General features: G+C 42.5%; 1 protein-coding gene across 2 annotated transcripts in view; it reads right to left on the minus strand.

Annotated features, from left to right (window-relative positions):
- Positions 1 to 24,820, minus strand: part of MAP1A (microtubule associated protein 1A) — a 233,399-nt gene that overhangs the window by 144,895 nt on the left and 63,684 nt on the right. For both annotated transcript variants that reach the window (XM_073618550.1, XM_073618548.1), the window contains exon 2: positions 11,523 to 11,624. In XM_073618550.1, coding sequence (XP_073474651.1) covers positions 11,523 to 11,624 — 102 coding nt within the window. The remainder of the gene's footprint in view (positions 1 to 11,522; positions 11,625 to 24,820) is intronic.

Genomic DNA, 24,820 nt, shown 5'->3' on the forward strand with positions numbered 1-24,820 from the left:
CTAATTCCAAGAGGGTGAATAGTGAGTCTTGCAGAATCAATTATGGCGGAAACCATAGAGAACAGAAATGTATAGGTACATGGAACCCAGCCGAGGACAGAGAGGACAGGATGTCCCATGTGCTTCATTTGTGTATTATTTGTAACTGAAGTGAAACTCCGGCCTCTCTTAGCTCTCTCAGTAGGGGGTATGAGAATACTGGGAAACCCAATCTACAAACAGAACTATTGCCATGGCCGCATAGAAAGGATATTGTATTTTTTGTCAGTTTGGGGAGATTACAGCCAGCAGCAGTTTAACCACTTCAGCCCCGAAAGGTTTTACCCCCTTTAATGACCAGGCCATTTTTTGCGATACGGCACTGCGTTACTGACAATTGCACGGTCGTGCGACGCTGTACCCAAAACAAAATTGATGTCCTTTTTTTCCCACAAACAGAGCTTTCTTTTGGTGGTATTTGATCACCTCTGCGGTTTTTATTTTTTGCATTATAAACAACAAAAGAGCAACAGTTTTGAAAAAACACAATATTTTTTTACTTTCTGCTATAAAACACATCCAATAAAAAAAATGTAAAAATCTAATTTCTTCATCAATTTAGGCCAATATGTATTCTGCTACATATATTTGATAAACAAAAAATCCCAAATAAGCATATATTGATTGGTTTGCACAAAAGTTATTGCGTCTACAAACTATGGGAAAGATTTATGGAATTTTTATTGTTTTTTTATTTTTTTCACTAGTAATGGTGGTGATCAGCGATTTTTAGCGGGACTGCGACATTGCGGCAGACAAATCTGACACTAAGTGACACTTTTTGGGGACCAGTGACACCAATACAGTGATCAGTGCTAAAAAAAATGCTCTGTCACTGTACTAATGACACTGGCAGGGAAGGGGTTAACAGGGGAAATCAAAGGGTTAAATGTGTTCCCTGGGAGTGCTTGCTAACTGTGTGGGGATTGCTCTGACTGGGGGAAGACAGAGATCCGTGTTCCTGCTTAGCAGTAACACAAGATCTCCATCTTCTCCCCTGTGAGAATGGCGATCTGCCTTGTTTACATACCGCTGTTCTGCCTCCCTCGGGAATGATCATGGGTGGCCGGCGGACATTGGGTCAGACGGAACCAACTGATTGGCTCCCCCTCTGTTCAATCAGTGCGCGATCTGGTCTCTGGCGGCGCGCATGCGCCCCCAAGAGGCTATTGCACGAACAAAATATCGTACAGGTATGTGATTTCGCACAATAGAGCCACTTTGCCGCAGTACATGTATGTTACGCGGTCAGCAAGTGGTTAAAATGTAGAAGTTATTTTTCAATCCATTTTTTCACTAAAATTACATTCTATAATTTATTACACATATGAACAAGGTGGGCACTGGACTGGAGCACAACAGGAAAAAAATATGTATACAGTATATATATATAAACCGAGGTACTTTGCTACAAGTACTTTATAACGTATCAACTATATTCAGTACATTTGTAGAGTGATTGGTAATTTGTGAGACATCCCTCAAATTATTCTGTTATCAAATATATAATTTTCAGCTCTTTACATTCAATTTGTCCTTTAAAAGCTCATCTTTGAGCTGTCAGTTTGTAAAAATGTTTGGTGCAACCTACATGAGTGTAATGTACAGTAATGATGGTGATCTCCATCTAGCGACCAACGTGTACACTACTTAGTACAAGGTTATCCCATTAGAGAAACCTTCAGAAACCTGCGAGCGAAGCCCCAAGGTTTCAACTGGCTACAGCAGGGATATGCAATTAGTGGACCTCCAGCTGTTACAGAACTACAAGTCCCATCATGTCTCTTCCTCTGGGTGTCATGCTTGTGGCTGTCAGAGTCTTGCTAGGCCTCATGTGACTTGTAGTTATGCAACAGCTGGAGGTCCGCTAATTGCATATCCCTGGCCTAGAGGCTTTCACTGAGTTTAATCAGATTAAACGTCAGATTAATCGTCAGATTAGGCGACTCATCAGATTTTGTAACGGAAGTGACGTTCAGTTGCCGCCATCTTGCTACACCCTGCACTCCTCCACAGTAAGGATACAGTGAGAAGACGGCAAGCCCACCGGAGTCTTGCATTGCACACTTATTTTTAGCAGTAAACTCAGCTTATATAGTGAAATACAGTATTTAAAAATCCGTCTGACTGTTTAGAGGTTGAATTTTAAAGTGAAGTTCCACCCAATTTTGAGAGGTGGTCTTAAACGAAAGACCACCGCTCCACCCCTCGTTTTTGGATATTTAAAAAAAAAATTTTACTTTCTAACTTACCTTTTTTGTAAGTACCAAGAGTACTTTCGATCCAGCCGGGCCGCAGCCGAGGACGTCACATCTTCTTCTGCGGCGAGCCCCCCGTTGACTTCTGGGATCTATGTGTGTCCCAGAAGACAAGCTGGCCATTTACAAAGCACCGCGCGACTCGTGCATGTGCAATCGGAAACCGGCAGTGAAGCTGCAAGGCTCCACTGCCGGTTTCCCTTAGTTGGAATGGTGGCGCCTGCACCCAATCCGATGGACGGATCGGCCTCGGGGGAGGGGGGGGGGGGACATCACAGGCTTCCTGGACAGGTAAGTATCTTTATTAAAAGTCAGCAGCTACAGTGTTTGCAGCTGCTGAATTTAAAAAAAAAAACATTTGGGCTGGAACACCGCTTTAAAAGCTGCGGCAAGCCTGCTGATTTCACAGGACAACGCTGCTTTGAAAAATCAACGTCAAAACAGTCTGAAGGATTTCAAAATACTGAATTTCACTATATAAGATGAGTTTACTGTTAAAAATAAGTGTGAAATGCAAGACTCTGGTGGGTGTAACAAGATGTCCGCGTGCTGCCTTCTCACTGTATCCTTACTGCGGACAAGTGCGGGGTGTACCAAGATGGCGTCGACGGAAGGTCACTTCCGATACAAAATCTGATGGGTCGCCTAATCTGACAAAACACTGGCTGCAGCTACTGTTCGAGAAAAGTATCCACGTCCTTTTAACAGAAATTATCAACTTCTGTTGAGTTGAAATGGCCACACCAAGTAAAATGTGTCCAGTCCCTGCTTGACCAGTCAAATTTCACTCAGTGTATGGCTTTAGATGTGATGGCTGCATTTAGTTTCTTTTTTCACACTTTTTTGAAAAAACAAATAATTCTGCCATTTAATAGAATGTCTTCCCCTAGGGAAACTGTCAGGGCTGGGCTCAGCCCTTCCTGCTCTGAGCTGAAATCTATTCACTGCTTCGTTCTCCGGCATTCACAGTGAAGATTTTTCTCCTCTGTGTGCCTGTTTATGAAGCTTTGTAGATCGCTTCACCTTTGGAGGAGTGAAGAGATCTACAAATGCTTCAAACAGTGGAGAACGGCCCCTGATACCGGGATCTCGTGAGACTTTACGAGATTACAGCACCAGAAATACAGAGATGTCAGTTTATTAAGCGGTGATAAATTATCACCGCTCAATACACGGACGATTAATGTTAATAAAATAATGAGTCCCCCTACATTATATACATATGTATACACACACACACATTATATATACATGTATATACACATACATTATATATATATACATATACACATTATATGTATATATGTATATATATATGTATACACATAAATATGACAGGGGGACATGCTTACAGTGTTGGGGGGTCTGAACGAGGCATAAGGAAGTTAAAAATCTTCCTCCTTCCCCCTCAGAACCCCCCAGATTTCCTCTTCACTCCCCGATTCACCACCTCTGAGCTGGTGAACCTGGGAGTATGAATTCTGACTCAGATCGCCAGTGAAGCGGTGAGATCACCGCTTCATAAACTGTCCGTTACTGTCATTCAATGAGGATTCTCCGTGTGTAGAGATAATCGGCGGGAGAACAAGTTCAAACATGTTCTCCCCCGATTATCACGGTTTCATAAACTGTTTATGGACTGTGATCAGCGGTGATCCTCGGGATCACCGCTGATCACTGCTTCATAAACGGACACCTTAAGCCGTCCAGTTCAGAGGAGCTCTGCCTTCGCCTTGGTCAACATCACAGAAACTATCTCCTGCGATCCTGTTCAAGACTTGCTTTGATGACATCCCTTCTGGCTCCAGATCCTGCTTGCTGTTCCACTACATTGATCCCTGACTTCTGGCTTGGCTATCTGTTCCGGTTACTGAACTTTGGCTATGTTTTGACTATATTTGTTCTTTTTACTTTTATTATTAAACAAGTTTGATTTAACTGTACTTCTGTCTCGGCCTGATTTCATGGGGTTCTGACAGAAACAACTGTACTGAGCAGCATTGTCAAACACTGTGTTGGGATTATACAGCACCTCCCTCTCTTCTCCACAACAGTGGAGGTGTTTTGTAGTCCACAAAGATAACAGGGAACAATGCTAACTGATAACAGTCCAGAGGCAGAAAGTGCAGGCAGTTATCAACTCACAAGATTTCAGGTTGAATGAACAGCTATTTTTTTTTAAACAGGTATAATAAAACACTTTAATAAACAGCTAAAGACTCCAGAAAGATCCATGATTTGCAGCTAGGATTTTTTTTTCAAAATAAAAGCTCTCTAGGCACCAAATACATGATTACCGTATTATTCTGCAGCTGAAGATCTTACATTGGAATTTATTTGTCACTGCTAGGTGGCAGCAAAGCGCCTTTACTAAACATTGACAATACTTTGATGCTATGATCTCAAGGAAGTATAGAACATCACACATGTAGGGTTCAATAGTAAAATCTACATGACTACAAAAAGTAAGGGCCAGTTCACACCACATGCAGTCCAGTGCGTTTTTTTTTCTGCATCAAAAACGCATATAAAGTAGGTTATATGGTTTTCAATGGCATAGTTCACACCATTGCAGTCAGTTCCAGTGCGTTTCAGTTCCAGAAAAATCAGTAGAACATGCTGCATTTTTTCTGCACCGTACTGTACTGGAACGCTGTAAAATGCATCAAAAACGCACTGAAATGCACCGTTAAGCACCTAAATGCACCAAAAACGCACTGCAACACACTTGTCCTTATTTAGGGCCAGTTCACACCATAGAAACGCAGTCCGGATGCCTTCCAGGTCCTTTTCTGCATGCACATTTTTGATGCATTCAAGTGCATTTTTTATGCGTTTTTTGGTGTGTTTTTGGTGCGTTTTTGATGCAGTCAAGTGCTTCCCCCCCCCTCTTTTTTCCCCCCCTCTTTCCCCCCCCCTCTTTTTTCTTAACCTTAAATAAGGACAAGTGTGTTGCAGTGCGTTTTTGGTGCATTTAGGTGCGTTACGGTGCGTTCCAGTGCGTTTTTGATGTGTTTTACAGTGTTCTAGTACAGTCCGGTGCAGAAAAAATGCAGCATGTTCTACTTTTTATTTTGGAACTGGAACTGACTGCACTGGTGTGAACTATGCCATTGAAAAAAATATAACCTACTTTCCATGCGTTTTTGTTGCAGAAAAAAAACGCACTGGACTGCATGTGAACTGACCTTAAGGTTAAGAAAAAAGAGGGGGGAAAATAAGCACTTAACTGCATCAAAAATGCACCAAAAACACATCAAAAACGCACTGGAACGCATCAAAAACGTGCATGCAGAAAAGGACCTGGAGCGCATCCGGACTGCGTTTCTATGGTGTGAACTGGCCCAAGCTTATTCAATAAGGTTCCTAGAGTACAACAGCTCACAGCAACATATCAGATGTCCTTATTATAATAAGACCAGTTAAAAAAAATAATAATAACTCTCTGTTGTAGGTTATTGCCATTTGCACATTATTTTTTAGTCTTTGTACTCAATCATCCTGGATAGTACATACCAGCCTTTTTAAACCAGGGTGCTTTGAGGTTTCTCCAGGTATGCCTTGGCAAAATGCCTAAAAATTGCCCTAAAATGTATACAAGCCAGCAGATGGATCAAGTCTGCTTTTAGTAACATAAAGCCATAGGCCTCTTTCACACGGATGATCCGTATGTCCGTTTTTCATCCATCCGTTTTCGGATGAAAAACGGACATACAGTCATCCCTATGGAGCGTCGGATGTCAGCGGTGACATGTCCGCTGACATCCGACCCCGCTCCGATCCGAAAAGTGTAACGGAGGAAAAACCTACTTTTCCCTCCGTTTTCGGATCGGATCGGATGACGACGGACACTACGGACCGTCATCATCCGATCCCCCCATAGGGGAGAGCGGCGCTCTGACAGGTCCGTCGCTGCACAGCGTGCAGCGATGCACCTGTCATCTTCCTGCTCAGCGGGGATCGGCGGAGCGATCCCCGCTGAGCCAGCGTGTGTTCACGGGGCGGATCATGACTGATCTGCCCCGTGTGAAAGAGGCCTTAGGCTTTTATTGTGCACCATTTCAACTTTCCAGCCACCGGCGTCCTAACAACCAGGGATGTCATCAATTTTTTTTTTTAAGCCAGTGCCGTGTGAAACACACCCAAAAACTCCACCCGGTGCCAAAAAAAAGTGCACACACATAATGAGTGACACAAAACGTGCAACGGGTGTACTATGGTCCTCCCTAGGAAGGACCTTACCCTGATCCCCCGGGGCGGGACTGAGGTACTCACTATGACCTGTCTGGCCGAAACCAGATGGACCCCGTTCTTTGGAGGGTCTGCCGAAACAGACCCACCCAAGTACTTAGTGGGGGTCTCCCTTCTCCTTTCGTGAGAGAGGGTGACCCAAGCCAGAAGGCCATGTCCACCCCCTCCCAAGACTTTCAGGGTAGGCCTGAGGACCCACACCCTACCAGTCACACAGTGACAAAACGTGTACACATTCAACAAAAGGATACAAAAAAGTGACGAACACGGGGTAAATAAATAAAAGAAAGTGGGGAGAAGGAAGTGAGAAGAGGAAGTGAAAGTACAATACAATGGCCGGCCCTTCCATCAATGTTGATAAGAAGGATGTTGGTTGCCTGCATGGCCCCCTTGTTTGACTCTCCCCTGCCCCTCTCCATCAATACTGGGGTCACATTAGCTGAGTGATGGAGAGAAACTAAAGGAGAGGAGAAACACTGGAATACTAGTCGGTACCACTGTGCAAAAGTGTATTTGGTTTGTAAGAATAAATCACCATCTAATATTGGGTGTCCTACGTGTGGATGTTGCTGCATTGCGTAAAACTGTTAGAATAGTTTTTCACATTTTAGAATGAGGTGCCTCGAGATTGTCCATAAATCATAAAGGGCACCTTTACTGAAAAAAGGTTGCGAATCACTGGTAAATACAATATATATTACATTATTACAATGGATGCACGGCTCAGGACCATATTGTGGAAACTACACATTTTTGAAAGTGGGTTCTAGCCATACCTAAAGATCCAGTAAAATGAAAAAGTGTACACATATAAGCATGTAACATTGCAATACAAAAAAAAAAAAAAAAAAAAAAATACAAAATAACTGATTGCATATACAAGCTCTCAAATCACTATTTAGTAGCCACAATTCCAGCTTTCAATCTGTGTGGCTAGGTCTCTATTAGCTTTGCACATCTAAACACTATCCCTGGAATTCCTTAATCACTTAAGGACCGGAAGGATTTACCCCTTAATGACCAGGCCATTTTTTGCGATTCGGCACTGCGTTATTTTAACTGACAATTTGCGCGGTCCTGCGACACTGTACCCAAATAAAATTGGCGTCCTTTTTTCCCACAAATAGAGCTTTCTTTAGGTGGTATTTGATCATCTCTGCGTTTTTTATTTTTTGCGCTATAAACAAAAAAAGAGCGACAATTTTGAAAAAAAAACAATATTTTTTACTTTTTGCTATTATAAATCCCCCCCCCCCCCCAAAAAAAAATTAATAAATAAATAAAAATGTCTTCATTAGTTTAGTCCAATATGTATTCTTCTACAAATCTTTGGTAAAAAAAAAAAATCGCAATACGCGTATATTGATTGGTTTGCGCATGGATAGGCTATGGATTTATGGCATTTTTATGATTTTTTTTTTTTTTTTACTAGTAATAGTGGTGATCAGAGATTTTTATTGGGACTGCAACATTGAGGCGGACAGATTGGACACTTTTTTGGGACCAGAAACATATATACAGCGATCAGTGCTATAAAAATACTGGCAGGGAAGGGGTTAACACAAGGGGGTGATCAAGGGGTTAAATGTGTTCCCTGGGAGTTGTTTCTAAAAGTGTGGGGGGAGGGGACTGACTGGGAGTAGAGAGATATCGCTGTTCCTAATCACTAGGAACAGATGATCACTCTCTACTCCCCTGTCAGAACGGGGATCTGTTTGTTTACAATGACAGATCCCCATTCTGGCTATTTGTGGAGCGATTGTGGGTGGCTGTGAGCATTAGCTCCCCCGCCAAGCAGAGCGCACCTGCTATAGGGACAGACATACAGCTACGGCGATTTGCGGGAATGAACCGACCTGCCGCAGTATAACAATGGCGGCTGGCCGGAAAGCAGTTAAAGAGGGACATAAGTCCCTGTTAAAGCTGATCCTGCTCCACCTCGCTGGTGCTGCCATCTTTGAAAATCTGGCGTGTGCACAAAAGTACCAAAGGGCTTTGTTTGACCGTCGGGATCTGCAACAGACCTGCGGCACATCCACGTAAGTGTCAAGTTTTACTGCGCATGCGCTGACAATTAGAGATTCAGGACTTCCAGAACGGCAGCATCTTCACGCATGCACCGGGAAAACCTGAACTGCACAAATCTGCCGAAGTTCCAAAGGCGGTCAGAGTCCTGTGCATGTATAGATTCTGACTGCTAGGGGGCACCAGGACCACAATGTCATTTTAGCCTTGGTGAGAAAGGAGGAAGTGCTGCACTGCAGCAAAAAATGTCAAGAACACTTTAAAACAATGATCTAATTGTGGTAGAGGGAGGGGGCAGGGTGCCAGATGCAAACAACATGTTTTTTGGGGGTGAAGGTCCAACTTAACCACTTCAATACCGGGCATTTTGACCCCCTTCCTGCCCAGGCCAATTTTCAGCTTTCAGCGCTGTCGCAATTTGAATGACAATTGCGCGGTCATGCAACACTGTACTCATATGACATTTTTATAATTTTTTTTCACACAAATAGAGCTTTCTTTGGTGGTATTTAATCACCACTGGGTTTTTTATTTTTTTGCTAAATAAATGAAAAAAGACCAAAAATTTTGAGTAAAAAACATGTTTCTCTTTGTTTCTGTCATAACATTTTGCAAATAATCTTTCTTCATAGATTTGGGCCAAAGTGTATTCTGCTACATTTCTTTGGTGAAAATAACCCAAATCATTGGTTAATTATTTAGTCTGTAGGAAAGTTATAGAGTCCACAAAATATGGTATATTTCTGAGAATCGATCAATCCTGATGTACTGATCTCATTTCTTGAGACCCAAAAATGCCAGGACAGTACAGATATCCCCCAAATGACCCCTTTTTGAAAAGTAAGAAGTCCAAGTTATTTAGTAAGAGGCATGGCGAGTTTTTTGAAATTGTCATTTTTTTGTCATGAATTTTTGGAAAATTAAGAAATAATAGTTTTTTTGTTTTTTTTTACATACTGTCACCAATGCAGTACAGTGTCATCATATAACTGGTGTGGCGGTGATCAGGGACACTGACTGGTGATAGTATGAGAAAAAAAAAATCACATTTTTTTTATTATATTTTTTTACGATTTTTTTTAACACATTGTGGCCAGAGCAATATAATGTTACCATAGTAACATTGTACTACTCTGAGGAAGCGATCAGTATGTTTTTTTTACACATTATTTTTGCATATAGCAGTTTTACTGAATTAAATTGATTCATTAGGTTTCTTTTGTTGTGATAGCTGTGATTGGTCAGGGCTAATCACATGGTACAGATGGGCTGTCACGTGACCTGCTGTGATTACAGCGGTCACATAGTACCAGCAGCAGGCCGGTATAGTGATTAGTCATCCGCTATGTCCGATGGCTGCGATCCGGGAAGACATCATATGACATCCACCTGGATCAATGAGATGTTTCCGCCAGCGTCATTATCCAATAGGCATGGTGGGAACTGCTTAAGAACTACCCGCACCTAATTCAGGCAAGTATTTACACCACTGTTAGTAAGATTCACCAATGCACTTCATCAAGGCCCAACACAGGATAAAAGGTGGATAAAAACTGTGATTTCACAGAACTACAGTCTATTAGAACCAATATTAACTGCTTCCTGCCTGGCCTCAGATGTGTTCACCAGAAACAGCAGATGGCAGATCAGTGTACCAGACCACTACCGGTACCATGTGATCCTTGTGACCAATCAAAGCAGATCACATGGCAATTGTACACAATGGTTTGTTTCCATTCACGCTATACATTGTGTACTATTGTTTTTGATCTATAAATGGTCACAGTGATCACATGGTACAGATAGGGCCAATCACAGCTAATCACAATAGTACACACTGAATGAATAGTTTACAATCCTAATGTACTGATGGTCTGTCTCATTTCTTGAGGCCCGAAAATGCCAGGACAGTACAAATACCCCCCAAATTACCCCTTTTTGGAAAGTAGACAGTCTTAGGTATTTAGTAAGAGGCATTGTGAGTTTTATGAAGTTGTAATTTTTGTCACAATTTTTTGGAAAATTAAGAAATTTTAAAAAATGATTTCACTTTTTTTTACATACTATCACCAGTGCAGTACAGCGTCATCATATAACTGGTGTGGTGGTGATGTATGTTTAAAAAAAAATAATAATAATTCTTTTTAACTTTTTAATTTTTTTTTTCTTTTTTATGATTTTTTTTTATGCTCAGAGCAATACAGTGTTACCATAGTAACACTGTACTACACTTGGGAGGGGAACAGGATTTTTTTTAAATAAATAATCATTGTTATAAGCAACATAGGATGCATTAAGGTGAAAAAAACATGTGCCATACCCCTTAAATTATAGCACGTAATTTTTTTTTTCTAAAGATGAAATGCATTCATCCTTAAATGTTACACAATAATTTCAATTTTTTTTAGAGATGGCGAGATAAGAAAGGGTTTTTTTTTTTTTTTTTTGTCACATGAGATTTGAAGATGAACAATGTTCATCCTTATTATAACACAGAAATGTTTTTTATTTATTTTTTTTCGGACACATGAGGATTTGAAGATGAACAGTGTTCATCCTTATTATAACACAGAAGTTTTTTATTTATTTTTTTTGGACACATGAGGATTTGAAGATGAACAGTGTTCATCCTTATTATAACACATACTGAGGAGGGGCAGGATTTAATGCTAGGGGGGTTTTCAGTTTTTTTTTTCTTTTCGTGCTTTTATTTCATTTGTTATTTGTATATAAATATAAGTAGAAAAAACAAGGTATTTATAAACATTAAAATTTGTACGATGTAAAAGTAAAGAAGGAATATATGTTGATATATGTTAATGTTCTCCCAATTGGAGATGTTTATTATGGTATTGGTATTGATTCAATAAAGATATTTAAAAAAAAATACAATACAACAACATGGCATAATGGTGTCAATAGGAGAAGATAATAGGGATACGTTCAAACCTTTGACATCTGGAGAAAAGTGAGCAAGATGCCGGGTCACAAAGAGTTTGAGCTGTGCGTCCAGGTCACAGGAGCCAAGGCTGATATTCCATGACCGGATTCCTGGAAAGAGAATATCAGTATGTTACTCAGCGCAGTATAGATTTTTATGTAACTCTATATACATCTGTATCTGTTTTATCCATATCACAATGGTATAAAGACACACAGCATGGCGAAGAGCAGGTGTAACTAAGACCCTGGATCCTGGCATTCACATTGCTGATGGTGTGCATTCCATCTCATTGGAAAAGTCAAGAAGATGGTCAGCAGTTCACACTTTGTTCAATGCCATCAAGGATTTTTTCCACAATGCAGGAGACACACCATGGACCAGAGCTGTCTTTAATATTGATTGGACTATGGGCAAACATTTTCTTGGGCCCTACCAAATCCACTTATCAACTATTTGTGGACAGTGTGGGCTCAAGGGGCAGCTGCTTTGGGCCCCGCAACAATGACTGGGCCCAGGGCAGCTTCCCCTTTTGCCCTGCGTTAAAGACAGCCCTGCTATGGACCACATGGCTTCAAGCATGTTCTCATATCACCTATCTTGGTTACCATATGAACTAAAAGGTTCTCCAGCCACCCTAAACCATTTGTGTTTGCTGTGAGGACACACATGATTAACACACATGTCAACACTAATGCTGCGTACACACGAGCGGACTTTACGGCAGACTTTGCCCGGCGGACTTTACGACGGACTTTCTGAATGAACGGACTTGCCTACACACAATCAACCAAAGTCCGTCGAACTCGTACGTGATGACGTACACCAGACTAAAACAAGGAAGTTCATAGCCAGTAGCCAATAGCTGCCCTAGCGTGGCTTTTTGTCAGTCGAACTAGCATACAGACGAGCGGACTTTTCGGCCGGACTCAAGTCCGTCAGATAGATTTGAAACATGTTTCAAATCTAAGTCCGTCCAACTTTTGAGAAAACAAAGTCCGCTGGAGCCCACACACGATCGAATTGTTCGACGAAATCCCGTCCGCCGGGCAAAGTCTGCCGTAAAGTCCGCTTGTGTGTACGCGGCATAAGGGATTTCTCACACATGCTTTGATCACTGAAGAGCCGTCTGCATTCAGATCGCTCTTCAGAAAGCATTTGACAGGCAGTGAGGAGGCGTTGTATCCTGCTTTAACCCCTTGCATCTGCAATAGTGTGCAGAGGGGCCCCATTACCTTGAATGGGTCAAACTCGGCTGGCTCTACGCCCCCAAAGCAACGGCGGGTATAATTCACACCACAGACATGACATGTGTACACCCCCGGCTGCTGCCTATGCAGCTAAAGGTGGAGCGGTTGGGGGCGGGGCGGTAAAAACGTAGTCGAACCATGGGGTGTTCCTGCCCCCTCAAGTGCTAGTGTGAGCAAACCCTAAAAACTAGGTTGCACAGCCCTTTAAAAGTATAACTATAGGGAAATGGTTTTTGCTTTACTTTAAGATAGAGGCAGGAGTGAAAGTGGTCCCAAATTTTGGGATGTCACCAAAACAGGGATAGAGGGGAAATCTTCCATGGGGACACTAGTTATGTTGACCCCCAGGGATTCCCTCTCACTTCCTGCTGTGACTATGGAACAGGAAATGAAGGTAAATCTCCCCAGTGGGACGCAGATGGCTAAAAAACACTGACAAGGGTTATATCCATCCCTTATTCTATCCAAAATTTTTAAAAAAAGTTAACTGAACACCAGGCAGATATTTTTTTTTAACGTTTTATCACAATAAAGGTGTTCTGTGAATGAAGACACAGAAAAATGGAGCACTATTCCTCCCACTGACACCAATGAAGAGGCACTATTCTTTATATTGACACCATCAACGAGGCATTATTCCTTCTACCGATATCATTTTCTACTCCCACTGGCCACCATCCGGCCCCCCTAAACTGGCCCTTTGTTTTTAAAGTTTGAAGACCTTCGCTCTAGTGCAAGGATATCCAAACTTTCTAAAAAAAGGGCCAGTTTACAGTCCTTCAGTAGGAGTAGAAAATGTCTTTGCGTTAGTGGGAGTAAACCAATGTCTCAGGCTTGTTGGTCAGTGGGAGTAAAAAAAGTACATAGTGCCTGTGGTCAGTAGGAGGAATAGTGCTCCAGGATTGGTATTGGTGGGAGGAATAGTGCTCCACTTGTGGTGTCAGGGAAAGGAATGATGCCCCATTGTTGGTGTAAGTGGAAGGAATAGTGCCCTGGTGTCGGTGGGAGGAATAGTACCCCATCGATGGTGCCAATGGAAGGAATAGTGCCCCATTGTTGGTGTCAGTGGTAGGAATAGTGCCTCATTGTTGGTGTCAGTGGAAGGAATAATCCCCCATTGTTAGTGTCAGTGGGAGGAATAGTGCCCCATTATTGGTGTCAGCAGGAGGAATAGTGCTATGTATTAGTACCCCACTGTTGGTGTCAATGGGAGGAATTATGCCCCACTATTGGTGTCAGTAGGAGGAATAATCCCCCATTGTTAGTGTCAGCAAGAGGAATAGTTCCCCATCATTGGTGTCAGTGGGAGGAATAGTTCCCCATCATTGGTGTCAGCAGGAGGAATAGTTCCCCATCATTGGTGTCAGCAGGAGGAATAGTTCCCCATCATTGGTGTCAGCAGGAGGAATAGTTCCCCATCATTGGTGTCAGCAGGAGGAATAGTGCCCCATCATTGGTGTCAGCAGGAGGAATAGTGCCCCATCATTGGTGTCAGCAGTAGGAATAGTGCCATGTATTAGTTGGTACTGTTGGTATCAGTGGGAGGAAAAGTGCCCCAAGGGCCAAATAAAGACAAGAAAGGGGCCGCATCTGGCCCCCGGGCCACAGTTTGGAGACCACTGCTCTAGTGCAATATTACAATTTACTTCCATTCCTGAGCTATTTCCACACTGATATATTGCTTTCTTTTCATTTTCTGGCCAGTGCAGAGTTCCCCTTTTTGTTATTTTGTACACTCCTAAAATAATGACCATGAAATAAATAACAAATTTTTTTTTGTGAAGTTACTTTAATGATTTATCTCAAATAGTTTGCACTAATTATTTCATATATTTATTGAGTTTTCAGTATTTACTGTGAATTCTATGTTACTTTGATGAATTGACTCTTTTATTATTGCATGCAATATTTCCAAAATAACACAAATATCACATGTGCTAACGGTTAGTGATCTGACCCCACTGTGCCATGGATATATTGCTGATAATTATGTCATAACATAACGCAAAACAATGTCATCCTATCCACCTCCATATCTCTATCAGGCTCCAGCAGCCACATGCTATTCTTCAAAATTATAGTCATTCTGTGCTAGCAATTTTAATCTATTGTAGATATAAATTTCCAGCAAGAAAATTCATATACACAATGGCACATTTTATGTATTTAAATGTCTTGTTTATTAGGATAAGGGAACGATCTGGCACTATACAGTATCAATTAGATGTTTGTGCCACACACATCATAAAAAAGCACTATCTGCTGTCCCTAAAAACGACGCTATGATTTTGTGATTGCAATATGAATGCAGCTATAAAAATGTGTAATCCGGTAAGCCATGCAAACAGAAAATGTGGTCAGGGAAGCCATAAACTGCGGGGAGCAGTTCAGAATCAGTGGGGAATAAGAACAGGCAGTATTTGAGTTGTTATATTCTGTTCTTGGGTTCATAAAAGCTGCTGCCTCCCCCGAGGTGCTTTAATTAAAGCTCCAATATAAGGAATTGTGTGTGTAACTGTGTGCATGGTGCTGAATGTCACCTGAAGAGTGATCCTCTCCAATGAATCACTCCTCTAAGTGAGTGCACAATAGGTAGGTATTTAGTTGCTGTAGATAGCGTGTCCCGTCACCTAAAGGGGCGACTCCCCACAGTGAGTCACTCTTCACAGGTGAGTATGCAAATGAGTAACTAGTGCCTATTCCGTCACCTAAAAAGGTAATTACCCAATGGGTCACTTTTACAAGGGAAATTTAAAGGTGTGTGTTTAACCTGTGACCTGTATTGGGTAATGTGCTAGTGTAGCTCTCTTCTTCGTGCTATTGGAAGCTTTATATCCAACACCTACTTCTGAAGTGTTCCTGCAAAAAGTGATACTAATCTCATCAAATCATCTAGTACAGGCAATATTCATTCCTGAAAAAACATACGTGTGCAAATTCACGTATAATAAATGAATTAATTATGGTATTAAAAAGAGTAACTAGCGTCCAATAGCACGAAGAAGAGGGCTAAGAGATCGCATGTGATGCAGTGCGGGTGCGAATCACATGCGATCTCTGAGATCGCAGCAGTGTGAACCTGGGCTTAGGCTACAACCATTTAACAGTGCCGCTTTTTACAGTAAGTGATTCTCTAAATGGTAGAAGTAATCCTTTACAGCCGCTAGATTACTTTTACAGGCGGCGGAAGGGGGTCCCACCCTTTTCTTGTATTTACTGGGCTCTCCTGTCCGATAAGGGAGCCCAGTAAGGATGCGACCAGCGGCATCAGCTTCCCCGGAAACAGTGAGAGGAACTGATGTTGTCCCTCCTACTGTGTGACATCAGAAACCAGAAGCGATGAGGATGTCTTCACTGCTGGTTTCATTTTTGGGTTTTTTTACAAGCCGTTGCCGGCTTGTGAAGCAGCAGATTAAACCGATCTTGGAATGATCTGCTGCTTTGGAGGTAAGAGATGAGATCTAGGGTCTAGGGCAAGCACAATTTTAAAGCATGATATGTTTGGTATCTATTTACTTGGGGTAACATCATCTTTTATATTTTACCAAAAAATATGGGTATTTCTATTGTGTTCGTGTTCACTAAGATTTATTAAAGTGTATTTTTTTCCAAAAATTTGCATTTGAAAGACTTCTGCACAACTCTCATATGACATTAAAGTTGCAACACCCCAACCATTTTTTTCTCTAGGGCCTCTGATTAAAAATATATACCGTAATTGCACTATATTGAAAAAAAAAAAAATCGCTAAAGTGTACCACATCCAAAAATATTACAAAAATCTCAAAAAAACTCATATATGTCAGATGTTATTGGTATACATTTTCTATAATTTTAATATATTAAAGTGTCTGTCCTCTCTAATGCCAATAACGTCCCACATATATGTTTTTTTAAGATAAAAATATATGTTTGGGGGTTCTAAGTAATTTTCTAACAAAAAATACAGATGTGTGACAAGACTGTGAGAAATGGCCAGGTAAGCAAGTGGTTAATACACTTAAAGCATCTAAATCCAAAAACAAAAATGTAATATCTTGCAGCTTGCCAGTCCTTAGAAGTAGTGGTTGTATTTGGTTTTTTTTTTAAGGCTGTTTCCATTATGTTCTCCTATCAGTAACACACTTCCTGCCTTTGGGTGGCTACAGGCACTCCTCCACTGCATCTATGGGCTTGTAACGTGTAACTTAGCTGTAATTTTTACTTACTTAAAGCTTTGCTGTGGTCACATGAAATTCCAGTCTTAAATCCTCTCTTTTATTGACAAGGATCCATCTTTGGGTGTTTATGTCATTGCCTGCATTGTGTGGACAATCTTACTGGCTGACTAGTGGGGTGGTCCTCTCACGGTCCAGAAGAGCAATGAGTGCAGGGGGACTATCAGGAACAGAATGGTGTGGGGAGATCTACAGTGCTGGTTTAGCAGCCCCACACCCTTTCATAGCACTGGTGAAAGTTATAGATGGTGAATTTAGGTAAGTACCGTATTTATCGGCGTATAACATGCACATTCATTTTAAGAGGGAAGTTTCAGGAAAAAAACTTACATTTTTAATAAGTTACTTTGAAGCAAAATAAGGGTCAGTGCCCATCTGCAGCCTCACCATTGCCATCAATGCAGCCTGATCAATGCCCATCTGCAGCCTCACAAGTGCCATTAATGCAGCCTCATTAGTCTACATCAATGCAGCCTCACCATTGCCATCAATGCAGCAGCCTCACCACTGCCATCAGTGGTCCAATGGCGGCCCAGGAGATGGGACTTTCTATTACAGAGGCCACCAAGTAAACAGGAGATTCTCACTGTATTTAATCTGACGGCGCTCGTCCCGCCCCCCTCCCTGTCCCCTCCGAGGCAGCTAAAATTGAAGTATTGGCGTATAACACGCACACGCTATTTGCACCCGATTTTCATGATGAAAAAGTGAGTGTTATATGCCAATAAATACAGTAAATAAGGTAAGAAAAAAATGTATAGGTTAGATTAGGTTTTTTTAGGTTTTGAGAGGGTTCATGTTTTGGTCTTTAAAATGGAACCAATCCCTCCAACCAGAAAAAAAAATGCTAGGAGGTCTAGATTTGTGGCATAGCTGGCAAGCGAAGGTGTGTAAAAATGGTAACAGCAGTGGATGGAGCAGCAACAGACTGGCACACTAATTATGAATGTGATTGTTGTGACTCATTAAGTGCAGAAGCAAGGATAAGAATAACATCAGAAGTCACACCTTCAGTCTGTAGGTGATACCTAACCAGGGAACCCAAGAACTCAAGAAGTAAACACACGTACATTCCCAAACTTTTTTTTTTTTAATGTAGAATTTGAATTTTCACAGAAATAAGGCAACTTACAGCAATGGTACCATATACAGTCAGGTCCATAAATATTGGGACATCGACACAACTCCACTTAAATACCACAGAATGCCAGAGGAGCACTTCCCTAAGAGGGGCTACGACATTGCTTGGTCACACTGCGACCCCCAATTGACCATGTAGATATACTGCCAGAGGGAGACTATTCCAAAAAGCTGACAGAGGAGACACCATGTATGGGGAAACATACTTTTTCCCTCTTCCTAATGCTAATCCTACTCTTTCCCCAAACAGCATGAGCTCTATCCCCATCAAGAGTGAAGTTGGCCTTCCAACTCTCGCAGGATTTTTGTATCCAATAAAATTGTCATTCTCCTTATGATGGCTGCCTGGAGCCCATAGCAGGGGACATACTAGTCCTTAAGGGTACCCTGCCAGCCTTAAGAAATGGCACAGTGCCACCTTTGGGTGGGAGGATATACTGCAGCTTAACACCTGCCTACAAGTCAGCAATGGCAGTTTCCGTGACCCTGTCCTTTTAGAAAACTTTGGAAAGGGAACATTCCAGGGTCCCTGGTGACATCAAATATGGTGAATTTTGTAATGCCTACTTTATTCTCTATACTAGTCTAATACCATATTAGGTATAATAACTGTTAACTAATATAGCGAATAATAAAATGTATAATTATTTGATGAATCCTGAGTAATCCCCCACCCCTCAAAGTTCCCTGCAGCTTTAAAACTGCTCTTCAACTAGAGTCCATCTCATTCCGGAGTATGAAGAAGACGTGTATGCTTTAATAAAACAAAATCCTTCTTTCCAGTCATTTTCACCATAAAAATTACTCACATTGTTATTTAATATGTATTAATCTTTGTATGCGGATCAGGAGCCCCAACTGGGATTAATGTTTAATGAAAAAATAAAGCCTTCTTTATTATTTTCTTTACACTAAAAAAAATATATTTATTTGGGTGTAAAGCTGAACTCCGGGGAAACCTCCCAAAAGTGAAGGGAATGCTCCTCTTAGATTTCGTTCACACATGCGGCTGGGGGGAAGTGAAACCAGGCGGTTAAGCTACGACATTTACCACCCCCCGAATGCTTGACAGAACACTATCATGTAGTCGCTCATGGCTGTACACATGGTGCAGTTGCGAAGCCCAACATTGCAGCAAAATCGAAACAGCATATCGCTTTCAGCAAGTGCCGCTGCCTCTGGACTCCGACTAATGCAATTCTAAGGGGCCATGATGCAACCTTGTGCAGTACGCGCGATTGTGACATGGTAGAACAGCAATTATAGGGCAACATATCACATCCTCACAACCTGTCAATAGTCTCTGAAAAGCAATCTGAGTGTGGATTGCTTTCGAGAGGAGTAGCAGTCCCTGTAACACATGTGAATGAGTCCTTAGACAGTTGTTCCCCAGAACAGGTGCTTTTATTGGAAGATTTACCTTGTGTTCTGGGCACAGCTTTAACATTTTGAATTTCCCCTCCTCTCTATATACATCTAGGGTTGCCACCTCATCCCTTTAAACCCGAACACATATGAATTACACAGGTTCTGAGGCTGATTTAATGCAGATAAGGCACCAAGTGAGTTTAATTACCACCTTAATGAGCCACAGAACCTGTGTAATTAATACGTGTTCGGTTTTAAAGGGATGAGGTGGCAACTGTATATACATCTTTAGTTATCACTAGAGGGGTCGCCGCCAGAAGGAAGGGGGTCCTGATTCCTCTGTATAGATCTTTAGATATCACTAGAGGAATCACCAGCAGGAGGAAGGGGATCCTGATTCCTCTATATATATCATTAGTTATCAGTTATTTTCTGTCATCAGTCAGAAATTCTATGTTTCTATATTGTTCTAACTGCTCTTTTTGCTTATGGCATGGTGAATAAGTTGGTACATTTACCCAATTTCTCACTCATGCAGGCTTACCCCCAGTGGTGTACCAAGGAGGGTGCGGTCTGCCCCGAGCGACACACATTGGTGGGGGGTGGGGGGGGGTGGATTTGTCAGGCACTGCCCAGGGACCCCGGGTGCATGTATCCTATTTATTGGTGCTTTGTAAAAAGTTGATTGGTTCAGCACAGAGCCCAGTGGTGTGGGGGAGGCTGTCTGTAACTCCCCCCTGTCATCTCATCAAATTAGGCCAGTGATGGCGAACCATCACTGAGTTAGGCTGTCCCTTGGGATGTTCACTATCTCCTGAGGCAGCTGCAGTTGGTGGGCGAGGTCAGGGTGTGGCTGCCTCCACCACTCCTCCTACAGACTCCTCCCCTCAGGCAGAAGAAAGAGGAGAGACCACAGCAGACCAGGAATCTTCATCACCTGACATGCTGTAAGTGACTGAGCAGTGCACACTGTCACTACATGCAGACCTAACCTGTCTCTATATCACCCTAACCTGGCTCTATATACCACCCCAGCCTGGCTCTATATCACCCTAACCTATCTCTATATACCACCCCAGCCTGGCTCTATATCACCCTAACCTGGCTCTATATACCACCCCAGCCTGGCTCTATATCACCCTAACCTATCTCTATATACCACCCCAGCCTGGCTCTATATCACCCTAACCTATCTCTCTATACCACCCTAGCCTGGCTCTATATCCCACTCTAACCTGGCTCTATATATCACCCTAACCTGGCACTATATACCACCCTAATCTGTCTCTATATATTACCCTAACCTATCTCTATATACCACCCTAACCTGTCTCTATATATTACCCTAACCTATCTCTATATACCACCCTAACCTGTCTTTATATATTACCCTAACCTGTCTCTATATATTACCCTAACCTATCTCTATATACCACCCTAACCTGTCTTTATATATTACCCTAACCTGTCTCTATATATTACCCTAACCTATCTCTATATACCACCCTAACCTGTCTTTATATATTACCCTAACCTGTCTCTATATATCACCCTAACCTGGCACTATATACCACCCCAACCTGTCTCTATATATTACCCTAACCTGTCTTTATATATTACCCTAACCTGTCTCTATATATCACCCTAACCTGTCTCTATATATTACCCTAACCTGTCTTTATATATTACCCTAACCTATCTCTATATACCACCCTAACCTGTCTTTATATATTACCCTAACCTGTCTCTATATATCACCCTAACCTGGCACTATATACCACTCTAACCTGTCTCTATATATTACCCTAACCTGGTTCTATATACCACCCTAACCTGTCTCTATATACCACCCTAACCTGTCTCTATATACCACCCTAACCTGTCTCTATATACCATTGTTTCTCAACTCCAGTCCTCAAGGTGCCCCAACAGGTCATGTTTTCAGGATTTCCATGATTTTGCACAGGTGATTTGATCAGTTTCACTGCCTTAAGCCCCATACACACTATCAGATTTTCTGCTGATTTTTTCCTTCAGATTTACCAAAACCATATAATATGAGGTCAAACCTTAGGAGTTTCAATTTGTATGCAATCAGGCAGGCCCTTGCAATACATGGTTTTGGTAAATCTGAAGACAAAAATCAGCAGAAAATCTGATAGTGTGTATGGGGCTTTAGTAATTACCACAGCCATTTCATCTGAAATCCTGAAAACATGACCTGTTGGGGCGCCTTAAGGACTGGAGTTGAGAAACATTGCTATATACCACCCGAACCTGTCTTTATATATTACCCTAACCTGGCTCTATATACCACCCTTACCTGTCTCTATATACCACCCTAACCTGTCTTTATATATCACCCTAACCTGGCACTATATACCACCCTAACCTGTCTCTATATATCACCTTAACATGGCACTATATCACCTAACATGGCACTATATCACCCTAGCCTGGCACTATAATACCCTAACCTGGTACTATATCAGCCTAACCAAGCACTATATACCACCCTTATCTGGCACTATATCACCTAACCTGGCACTCTATCATCTAACCTGCTAGTATACTACCCTGACATCGACATGCGGTGCACTGCCTACCTGCCTAAGGGGAGCTGCCAGATATAGGATCCCCCCGGGTGCCAAATGCTCTAGGTATGCCCCTGCTTACCCCTATATATGCGACCAGTCCCCTGGTCTACCAGTCGCAGCTCTCTGACATCATCCTGTACCATGATGAAGTGAAGGGAAATTACCTCAATGGTACGCAAAGAGAGGAAAATAAACTGAAAGGTGTTTCATATTCTACTCTTTCATACTCTATCCAAAACAAAACAAAAGTTTTGGTTATACATACACATTAGCTCCATTTTTAAAACTAAAAGGCAATCCTATAATATACAGTAAATGTTTACATCAGTGCTCCTGTGATATAGCACAAGCACTGTGAGACCCTGTGATAGTCAAAGATATTTAGTGAGTGTATCTAGCACAACAAAGTAGATAACAGGATTACTTAGCTACAACTGGCAGGTGGAAAGCTAAAGTGAGCGTAGCGGGAATGCGATTTCTACTCGTGTTTTTTGCAAGTTTTTTGAGAATCACTACTTGTCACGTAGAGGGCAACCCATTCACTTGAATGGGCTGCCCTACGCACAACAAAAGCCCCACAGAAGCTCCAAAAACGTTTTTGAAAGGGGAGCATGGCAAGCTTTGGCACGTTTGCTGCATGACAAATGTGCGGCAATACACGCGTCTGCTACCCGCACTCGGGGCGCCATTAACAATAAATGGCACTGCAAGCGCAACTTGCTTTTGCAGCACGTCTGAGATGGACCAGATTCATTCACTGTGACAGGTGCTGACCACTCAGCATCGATCTGTTCTGTTCTGAAAGCGCTGCACAGAGGAGAGGTAGAAGAACTGGGATTTCAAATCCCTGGACAGCCACACTGGCTACACGAGTGCTGACAGCTCAGAATCACCCGAGATAAGCATAGAGAGGAAAGGGGAGTTGGGGAGGGTGTAAGGTCCTAGTTCACCATTTTTTTCTGTAAAGAGACATGGGGGACGTCACCGGCGGCTGCTAACTAGAATATCTCCCAAATGGTGCACGTTTAGGAGACATTCTTTTTACCTACAGGTGAGTTTTATTATAAGCCTACCTGTAGCTAAAAGTAGAAGAAACAAGTTTACTATCACTTTAAGACAGAGATTCATCAGTCCCTTTCTTTGCACCTCAGCTGCACTGGACAGTGAATGAATGGGAGGCTCTCTGAGGCTGTCAGTTCATTCAAAAACTGAAGCATAGTAAAAACAGTGATGAATGGACACAGGAGCGATCTGTACCAATCGCTCACAGTGCTAATTCAGGAAAGGAAGGGGCTGGTAAATGTGACATTTGCTGTTACCCTTCCACTCTCTATCCTCAAACACCCCCCTGTGTGCCAGCAAAAAAGGAAAGGAGGGAAACTGTTAACGCTGCGGGGGGGGGGGGGGGCACATGGGCCCGGACAGCAGGGGGGGGAGGTGATGGAGCAGATACCTATCCTTCTGCAGTGCAGCAGGAGGGAGAAAAACAAGGAGAAGCCAACAGCGCTGCAGGGGGAGGCACAAGAGTTATCAATAAGGCAGTACAGCCAGCCCTCCTGCTTGTCAGGTACACGCCCCCCCCCCCCCCTTTTGAACTGATGGGGCACAGGCCCAGTACAGGAGGGCTGGCTGTACTGCCCTATCACCGGCCCTGGTCCTGTAACAAATGGCTGCCCTGCTGCTTACTGAACATAGGAAGTCACCCATTCGGCATGAATTCCCTTTAGGGAACACTTTGCATTTTCTCAAAGAATGCAACAGTTTTTTACTGGATAAGGTAGACAGGTGGGGCGGTGACATCATGATCTCTACCTCGTAAAAGCAGAGAATGCTTTTCATTCAGTGAGAAAAGCAAAGTGTTCTCTAAATGGCACCCATGCTAAGCGGGTGACCTCCTGTGTTCTGTAAGCAGAGGGGCAGCAGATTGGCACAGGACCTGGGAGCTAATGGAGATCACTGTAATAGCGTTGCCTACGACAGTAATTTCCAGCTTCCACGGGGATCCCACAGGTATGGCAGGTACATGCTTACATTGGTCAAAGCTGGATCAATATACAGGCATACCCGCTTTGCGTACCCTCACTTTACATACACTCGCGAGTACGGACACATTGGCTTCTAGGGGAAATCTTGGTCAGCTTGACACGGCACTGCTCCCAGTTTTTAACATTGACGTCTATGGGAAATCTCGGTCAGCTTGACATGCACTGCTCCTGAACCATAAGTGACAGGAACACCAAACCAAGAGGGGACCGTGGACTACAACATATCCAATTTTGGGTATTGCTTCACTTTAAGTACATTTTTGTTTTACATGCATGTTCTGGTCCCATTGTGTATCTAAAAGTGGGGTATGACTGTAACTGTAATGTAAAAGGTGCCATAAATACAATTCAGCTTTAAAACCCTAAAATACGCCTTTCCATGTAGGGAAACAACTTTGTAAATCAGATGTTAAAGTGATTCTAAGGCTGGGTTCACACTATTGCAAATTGGATGCAGGTTCCCTGCATCCAATTCGCAATAGCAGGAGATTTTGACCGGCTCTCTATGGAGCCGGTTCACACATCTCTGCTGCGGCTCCGGTGCGAATTTGCACAGGAGCCCTGTGCGTCTTTTGGTCCGTTTCAGATCCGAATTCAGCCAAAAATTTGGTCTGAAATTGGACCTGAAACAGTGAACAGGGATGCACCGGACCCCTGCTGTGAGCCGCATGCGAAGATAGTGTGAACCC

Source organism: Aquarana catesbeiana, linkage group LG03, assembly GCF_042186555.1.
Source record: "Aquarana catesbeiana isolate 2022-GZ linkage group LG03, ASM4218655v1, whole genome shotgun sequence".
NCBI lineage: Eukaryota > Metazoa > Chordata > Amphibia > Anura > Ranidae > Aquarana > Aquarana catesbeiana.